Here is a 9,243-nt window from a genome sequence, read left to right on the forward strand (position 1 = left end):
AAATCATAGAGATTTTCGTGTAAGAGTGTGCCAAAGAAAAGAAATAAAGCAATATGTGTTTGGGATATAAGTGATGTCAATGAATACATGAAAAGAAGGATCCCGAGCACGAATCTCGTCCTTCAAAGTAAAGAGAGACTTGAAGTGTCTGTGTGGTTTCCCGTTGAAATACGATCAAATGTTTGTTAAGAAACATTGAAAGGCATTTTTATTTCAAATATAGGCTTTAACGGGTGGTTAATCTTCATCCGAACTTCGATACTTAAAATAAGACCGAGAGTAGGACAAAGTACTTGTGAGACCAATGTGGCCTGTTGAACAAGTAGGTTTGATAAAATATATAGTGACTGGGTAATTAGGAGAAATCTCAAAAACAAAAATGAAACTGGATCTTATGGGAAGAAACGTCTTAGTTTTAGACAATTTCATAAAGACCACTCAAAAATAAAAAGAGATTTCTTCGAGTTAACAAGTAATAGCTTGAACATTTTAGCGTCCACCATCAATTCACACAAGGTGTTGTATTTTAGGTCTCACTTAGCACGTGGTGAACGTATCTAAGATCATCAACACAGATGTTGTGTAACTATAAGCCTCAATGGTAAATGCTGAGAGTGTCAAGGGTTAAGATTATGGAGCGAAAGTAGATGGAGAAATGTGATGAGGTGGTTAAGGAACCGAAAGTACCTCTACTATTTAAGAATGACAAAGCAGGAAACTCTTAACTCAATGTGAGAAGAGTAAGGTAGCTGTGACATCCCCAATTTCACGGCCAGAAAAGACTGATTTTGTTTATACTTGTTTGAAAATTAGAGTAACGTTTTACATAAAAGTGTTTACGGAATTTGTTCCCAAAATAAAAATATGATAAAGATTTATCAAAACATTTCCGAATAAATGTATTTCATTAAAAACACTCGGGATGTCATGTTCGATACAAATCAAAAGCATAAACAGTACATTATAAGCCTTACAACAGTTATTTACAACTACTGACCTATAATCCAAAAATCCCTCATCATCATCCAAATTATGCTCTGGGTCCACTACCTGTAAAGCAGAAAGCTGAGTCGGTCAGGCTTGGGAGCCTGGTGAGCATATAGGGTTTTTAACCCACAAATAATAATAAATTTATTAATTTCATCGATCAACAATAAATTTATTAATTTCATCAAACTAACAATAACCCTGAATATCCATTCCCGTTATCTTCACTTTACGTCCCTAAACACCTATACAAGGGACCTAGTCTAAGGATTTTATCATCGGGATGGACTTTACTGCTAAGGGGATTCCTCATCCATATATGTTTGTAAGGGAACCATGAGGGGGATGGAGTACACCGGTGAACATCAAGCCCACAAACACCTACAAGTTGCGAGCCTGCTAGCATTCCACTACACTATCTAGAAGAGTCTGTGGTCATCATCCATACTCCGCTAGATGACTGGAACAACAACAACATCGAGGCCTCTCATCATTTTATCACACACCAACTATTTCATCTACCCATGTTATACCCAACATATTTGTAGATAAAATATATATACAGTTTAAATCATTTTAAAACTTGTATAAAACATTCATTCAACAATCATCTCAAATAAACAATCAATATATATATATATATATATATATACACATAGCACGTATTTATATAAAATACTTCATATCTATGTGTAAGATGAAAGTGACTATACACTCACATGATTTGATGATAATCGGGCATCACTTCGTTTCTTAAAATGATCGTTTTTGATAAAACCGGGGGTTTTAATGAAAAATCGGGCTCTGCGAGGTTGGAGCTTCAAAACCGAAAAGATAAAATTTTATGGGTCTTCGGGCACTTCAGGATGTGTTTCGGTGTTGGAAATGATTATGGGGCTTCGCGGGAAGTCAAAATAGTCAAAATATAAGTTTAGGGGTGAAAAATGCTAATTTTCCAAAAGTACCCGGGAGATCTGGCAACCCTCCTATTTATAGGGTGTGAGACTGAAGACTGGTGGCTAAGGAGGCTCCATGTAGTAGCTGCGAGGCTCGGATCCGGAGGGCTGAGAAGCGAACACGCGTCGGAAGATGCGAAGGCCACGAGGCTCGGACGTGGCCCGTGCGAGCTTGGACACGCGAAGGGTACGCGACAGCTTCTGATTGGCCGAGACTTCGGTCCGAGGAGAATGTGACACGCGTCGGATCCGGACTTGGCCACGCTTCGGATACGTCATCAGCATCGGACACGGGTCGGATTCGCGAGAAGGGTGACGTGGCCGGATCTGCACCATGCGAATTTCTCGGAAATTGCACCCAAACCTTCTAAAATCCATAACTTTCGCATACGGGTTCCATTTTCGATGTTCTTTATATGCACGCGTAGGTAAAATTATGCTCTACAACTTTCGTTTATACTTCGTCGGATAATTTTGATTTTAATTTTTATATTATTATTTTTAACAGACCAGGACAGAAAAATCTGTTAAAAATTCATAACTTCTTCATCCGACATCCGTTTTCGTCTGTCTTTTTACCCTTGTACCACTATTGACTAGACCTTCGATTCTCGTTTAGGTTGTGTTGGCTAAATATCGCTCGATCTTAAATTCGAGTTTTTAGCTGTCTACCGCTAAGCTAAAATTTAGAAAAATCATAACTTCCTCATACGAAGTCAGATTTGGACGTTCTTTTGATCAAAATTCTCGGTTTAATGAATACTATAACTTTTGTTTAGATCGCTAAGGCTAAAAAATACTTTATCGTAAATTCACTTTTTACGCTTTCCGGTGCCGTGTTGGTTCTATCGTGAAACTTCGATAGGTCATAACTTCTTCGTTATAACTCAGATTTTGACGTTCTTTATATCTCCGGAATCCTTGTTTCGACCACTACAAATTTATGTAAAGATATCAGTTTTATCTAATATTCATTTTCAACGCTTATTTTTATTATTAATTAATTAAATCATAATAATTAAGCAAATAAGCATATAATTCCCATGATATTCACATAATTCCTCTTTATTACTTCAAAATGAGTTACAAATGTTGGCTTAGACTATTACGCTATTATTAATGCTTTTAGCCCAGAAACACGGGCGTTACAGTAGCTCATGACTAGAGTGATTGTAGTAGCTTGATTGAGAAGAAACGATGGGTGTCGTTTGAATCATTAAGGCTTCACTCAAAGTCTTGGAGGCTTCGGTCGACATACAACAACATGCTTTTAGGGACACTTAACTTGTACGTAGATCAAAAAGGATATACCTGACCTAGCTCCAAATGATGTAATAGTTGTGATCTTCAAACCTAAGGAAGAAAAGAAACAAAAACGAGACGAAACACATAAAGAAAATATTTTTGAAGTTTTGACAAATTTGAAAAAATAATAAAAACATAATTTTTTTTTTTGGATTTTTTAACTTTCTAAAAAATTAATAAAAAAAAAATATTTTTGGATTTTTGAAATTTCTGAAAAATTAATAATATATATATATATATATATATATATATATATATATATATATATATATATATATATATATATATATTGGATTAAGACAAAAACGAAAGAACACCAAGCGAAAAGATATACAAAAATATATATCCGAAACCGAACGTTGGAATTAATGAAGCGAAATAGACCGAGCGTTCGGTTCATTTCGGTCACTGAAAATTCCAGAACTGAAATAGACTGAGCGTTCGATCTATTTCACTTTCCCTATTTTAGTGAAACGAAAGAGGTTTCGGCACCGACTCAACTTCCATCATTCCCAAACCTTGTAGAATTTTATTAAAGCTTACTTCCGGTAAGGCGTTAGTAAAGATGTCAACCAGTTGATCTGAAGACCGAACGAAGTGAACTTCAACATTACCATCTTTAACATGGTCCTTGATAAAATGATATCTTAGTGCAATATGTTTAGTCTTGGAATGTTGCACCGGATTGTGACAAATTCGAATCGCACTTTCAGATTCACAATAGAGGGGAATCTCCTTCATTCTTAAGCGATAATCTCTAAGTTGGCTTTGTATCCATATGACTTATGATGTGCATGATGCTGCAGCAATGTACTTAGATTCGGCTGTGGAAAGAGACACACATGTTTGTTTCTTTGATTGCCAGCTGACGAGTTTTCCATCAAGGAACTGACACCCGCCAGTTGTACTCTTTTGGTCTAGACAACATCCACCAAGATTAGCATCAGAGAAGGCTTGAACAAAGAATTCAGATTTAACAGGATACCAGAGACCAAGAGACGAGGTTCGCTTCAAGTACCGGGAGATATGTTTCACTGCAACCATATAAGGTTCTCTTGGATTCGCTTGAAACCTTGCACAATAACAGACAGAAAACATTATGTCTGGTCTACTAGTCGTTAGATACATAAGAGACCCTATCATTTGACGATAGAGTGTCACATCAACAACCAGTTTTATCCAGAGACGGTGTTAACTTCATGCCAAAATCCATTGGAACCTTTACTTTGGAATCTCTCGTCATGCCGAACTTCACTAATAAAGTCTTCGTGTAAGCCTCCTGATTAATAAAGATGTCTTCTGGTCCCTGTCTAATATTCAGTCCAAGGAAAAAGTTAATTGGACCCATTGCGCTCATTTCAAACTTAGTCTCCATCAACTTCCTGAATTCAGCTGTTAAGTTGGGATTCGTAGAGCCGAAGATGATGTCATCGACATAAATTTGAGCTATCATTAAGTGTTCGCCTTCTTTCTTGCGAAAGAAGAGGTTGGGTAAACCGAACCTTGTTTGAATTTCGACATTTTGAGAAAGCGTGTTAGAGTTTCATACCATGCTCTCAGGGCTTGCTTCAAATCATAGGCTGCTCTATCCAGAATGTAGCAATGATCAGGATACTTTTCGTTCACAAATCCAGGTGGTTGCTCTACATATACCGTTTCTTCTAGTTCTCCATTCAAGAAAGCACATTTTACATACATTTGGAAAACTTTGAAGTTTTTATGTGCAACATATGCCAGAAAGATTCTTACTCATTCCAAACTTGCTATAGGAGCGAAGGTTTCCTCATAATCTATTCCTTCTTCCTGAAAATATCCTTTCACCACCAGCCTTGCTTTGTTGCGAATCACATTACCCTCTTTATCTAACTTGTTCCTAAAAACCCATTTTAAACCAACTACAGACACATCATTTGGTATGGGAATCAGCCTCCATACACGATTTCGCTCAAGCTCATGGAGCTCGTCTTGCATAGCTTGCACCCAATCTGAGTGATCAAGAGTAGCGCTTACCGTCTTCGATTCAATCTTGGAGACGAACGACTTAAACATGCAAAATTCTACTTGAGAGAATAAAGTAGTTTGCTTCGCTTTTAATTGAGAACGAGTGAGAACTCCCTTAGATGATTCGCCAATTATTTGAGTTTTAGGATGATCTTTTGTCCATTTTGTGAGAGGTGGGTAATTTAGGTCGTAGGCAGGATCAAATTCAGCGTTAATTTCTTCTTCAAGTTCTGATTGATCGCCTTCATCATTTGTAGTTTCATCCTCCCCCTCAAGTGGCGAAGCGTATCCCATGTTTTGATCAAAATGCTCCCCCCTCGGTTGGACTGTCATGGGTTGAGGTTTGTGATCGATTCTCCCCCTGGAAAGGAAATTCGGTTGTTTTTGGTGCAGATGACCCCTCCCCCTGGAATGTAAAGCTTTCTGTTGGAGAGTTAATTGAAGCTCGACTTTCGCTTGATTCGTTAGGTACGCTTGGTGTCTGCTTGTCGACTCGAGGTTCGCTTTCCATGACTTTTGTAGCTCCGTCGATAATATTCTTCAAGTTTTCGATTTTATTATATGTTGCTTTTGCTTCCAAGTGAACTGCCTTCTCTGGTTCATCAAAGAGTAGCATGTATTCCTCAAATAGATTGGAAATAGGAACCTTGACTTGACCTGATTCTTGAAAGATTTCCTCCATTGGACTTGCGCTTGTTCGAATCTTCTTCAAGTAATTATCGTCAAATGTAACATAGTAGGTTTCTTCAATCTTATTTGAGCGTTTATTCATAACCCTATATGCCTTTGAAGTAAGCTAGTAACCAAGAAAGATCCGTTCGTCAGCCTGTACGTCGAACTTATTTTGGTTCTCTTTCGAGTTGAAAATAAAACATCTTGAACCAAACACGTGGAAAAACTTCACATTAGGCTTGCGATTATTTAAAATCTTGTATGGTGTGATGGAAAATCGCTTGTTGAGGAAGGATCACTTCTGAGTGTAACATGCAACAGCGATTGCATCCGCCCAGAAGTACAGTGGAAGAGAAGCAAAGCTCATCATGGTTCGGGTTGCTTCACATAATGAACGGTTTCTCCTTTCGAAAATCCCATTCTGTTGTGGAGTATAGGGAGCAGAGAAATTGTGAGTTACTCCCTTTTCAACCAGAAAGTCTTCAAAATCTTTGTTTTTGAACTCGAGCCCATTATTGCTTCTGATATTTATTACCACCATTCACAATTGCAGCTCTATTTGTTTGATAAAATCTTTTAACTTGGGAGTTGCTTATGATTTCTATTTAAGAAAGAAAACCTGTAATATCCAAAATTTCCAACCAATTTAAACTTTTAAAACATATCAAGTTCATCAAAACGTTACAACTTTGTTTTCAAAATATATTGAGTATCAGAGTTTTTCCAAAAAACATAAACATAATAGGAGGAGTTGTACGATCACGCCTTCACCTTGTCGTGATCATTTGTTGTACCTGAAATAATAAGCTGAAACTGTAAGCCTTAAAGGGTAGTGAGTTACCCCCAAAATACCGATACACATACAGTCCACATAGCAATATCAACATTAGCATAGAATATCAATAAAACAAAACATCATATACTGGGTCTACAGCTTAACAAGCTGGACTACCCTTTGCCCTCAGTACAAGTCTGGAATGCCTACCGGGCCCTCAGCTCATATCTAGAATGCCATCGAGCCCTCAGTACGAGTCTGGAATGCCTACCGGGCCCTCAACTTGTATTTGGAATGCTCCCGAGTCCTCAGTATGAGTCTGGAATGCCTACCGGGTCCTCAGCTCATATCCGGCATACTCCCGAGTCCTCAGTATGATTCTGGAATGCCTACCGGGCCCTCAGCTCATATCTGGCATACTCCCGAGTCCTCAGTATGAGTCTGGAATACCTACCGGGCCCTCAACTCATATCTGGCATACTCCCGAGTCCTCAGTATGAGTCTGGAATGCCTACCAGACCCTCAGTCATATATGGAATACTCTAGGGTTTGTTGGCTACCGCATGGAGTAGTACAACCTCAACCCATGATCTTAAATCTGTACTTTCAAATGTGTTAAACTATCTTATATCTCTTTCGGGATAGTGATCCCAAGATTCTCATTATATAGTTTTGTGTGTTAAACTATACTTTGTGATATACAACCGATCTTACAATTAGGAAAATATGGGATTTTCCTAGGGTAAAATACAATACATAATCGAATTGGTAACAAATGATAACTAAACCAACTTCACCTAAGAAAATATGGGATTTTCTTGGATAATAAATGTTTTCGGAAACTAAAGGAAATCGATACATTTTCATAAAACAAAACATCTTATGAACTCACCAGCTTTATGCTGATTTTCAAACCGCTTGTATTCTCAGGTCCAAGTTAGACAGGCACCCGGTGATCTCTTTTGATGAAGACGGAGTGCGTGAAGACTCGTCTCAACTTTTGTTAATATGATGCATATGTATATTTTGTATAACTTTACTTTTGAAACAAATGTAAACTTTCATATATATGTAATGTAATGTTTGTTTACTGTGATTACTATGTACATTGGATTTGATACACAACGTGGTAGTCCACCTCGGAAATGTTTCCGCCCATGATTTTCGGGGTGTGACAATAACATATCTAATGGGTCGGCCTTGGTGCCTTAGACCCCCTAGTATAGTGAGGATAACTCACCTTGCAACTGACGAACCGAATCACAAGAGCACAATCCAGAAGCACCGCCTCAAACTCCAACACCTACATCCATCAATAGTCATTGGCATAAATATCCAAATTACCATAATACCCCTGAAGGTCAAGGTCAAAGTCAACCTTCTTGATTGACTCTACTCGCTGAGTCAACCCGTCGACTCACCGAGTTCTCATATCCAGAAAACTCTCATAGCACGACTTAACTCACCGAGTCGCCCCAAGACTCGTCGAGTCCAACAATTTTAGAGTTCCATCCTGACCAACTCACTGAGTCCCCAACCGAATAACTAATCCAAGGCTTTAACTGAAAGTTGTTTGGTTCTGCGAGCATACTCGCCGAGTCCAATAATAGACTTGCCGAGCTCACGACAATCTTCATTAGACTCGCCGAGTTGTTCTTCCAACTCGTCGAGTCCAAGCTCATCATCATAAGACTCGCTGAGTCACCCATGCGACTCGCCGAGTTACTACGCGACTCAATATCTGATCTCGAGCCCGACTCGCCGAGTCATCTCCCAGACTCGCCGAGTCCATATGTGCATTCTCATAATCTCGACTCATAGAGCTACTCCTTTGCTCCAAACAATAGATATGGGTCTCTAGGGTCCATTAGCAGCATAAAGTTTCCACCTTTACGTGCTTCTTGCCCCATAATACCAAAAACCAAGCTAGAAAGGGACTTAACTCTTGGGGAAGGGCTTTTGCATAAAAACTAGAAAGGTTTTCTGCATCAATGATCCATATAGAACTCGGATCTAGAGTTTCAACTCCAGATCTAACTCATGCTTCAATATCTCATCAATATTTCTCCAACCAAACCCTAAAACTCCATGAAAATGGAACTAGAAAGGAGAAGGCCAAGGATAACGATTCCTTACATCCAAAATGATCTCCCACAGAAGTATAATCAGGATCTCTTCAAGTCTCCTTGATCTAAGCTTCTTGATCTCCAAGATCCCTTTACAAATCACTCCAATTTGCTTCCATGTCTTCTCACAAACGAAATTAGGGCTTCTGGATCTTAAAAGGGTAGCAAAGAGGCTGAGGGTGGGTTATAATGTGCTTTATATAGGGTACAACCCCTGGGATTAGAGTTTTCTCCCTTCAGCACCAACTCATCGAGTACAAGCCGCCGACTCGGCGAGTTGGCCACTTAAACCTGCCACAAATCCCACTCCGACTCGGTGAGTAAGCATGCCTCCTCGTCGAGTCCCTTTCCTTAATTTACAATTTAAGCCCTTCAACAACACCTCTAGAATTTGGGGTGTTACAACTCTCCCCCACTTAAA

General features: G+C 38.8%; 1 protein-coding gene across 1 annotated transcript; it reads right to left on the reverse strand.

The window, feature by feature from the left end:
- Positions 1–4,031: 4,031 nt before the first annotated feature.
- LOC145045109 (uncharacterized) lies at positions 4,032–5,543 on the reverse strand. The gene is made up of 3 exons (XM_078993452.1): positions 5,102–5,543; positions 4,798–4,915; positions 4,032–4,320 (listed from the first exon to the last, which is right to left on the reverse strand). The coding sequence occupies exons 1-3, from the start codon at positions 5,541–5,543 to the stop codon at positions 4,032–4,034; spliced, it is 849 nt and encodes a 282-aa protein (XP_078849578.1).
- Positions 5,544–9,243: the final 3,700 nt, after the last annotated feature.

This window comes from Lactuca saligna, chromosome 5 (genome assembly GCF_052625555.1).
Source record: "Lactuca saligna cultivar CGN05327 chromosome 5, ASM5262555v1, whole genome shotgun sequence".
Lineage (NCBI taxonomy): Eukaryota > Viridiplantae > Streptophyta > Magnoliopsida > Asterales > Asteraceae > Lactuca > Lactuca saligna.

Coding starts and splice junctions, on each gene's coding strand:
- LOC145045109 (XM_078993452.1), bottom strand. CDS start 5,543: ATGGGATACGCTTCGCCACTTGAGGGGGAGGATGAAACTACAAATGAT. Junction 4,916..5,101: donor GAACAAGTTAGATAAAGAGG/GTAATGTGATTC, acceptor TCTTGAATGGAG/AACTAGAAGAAACGGTATAT. Junction 4,321..4,797: donor AAGCAAGCCCTGAGAGCATG/GTATGAAACTCT, acceptor TTATTGTGCAAG/GTTTCAAGCGAATCCAAGAG.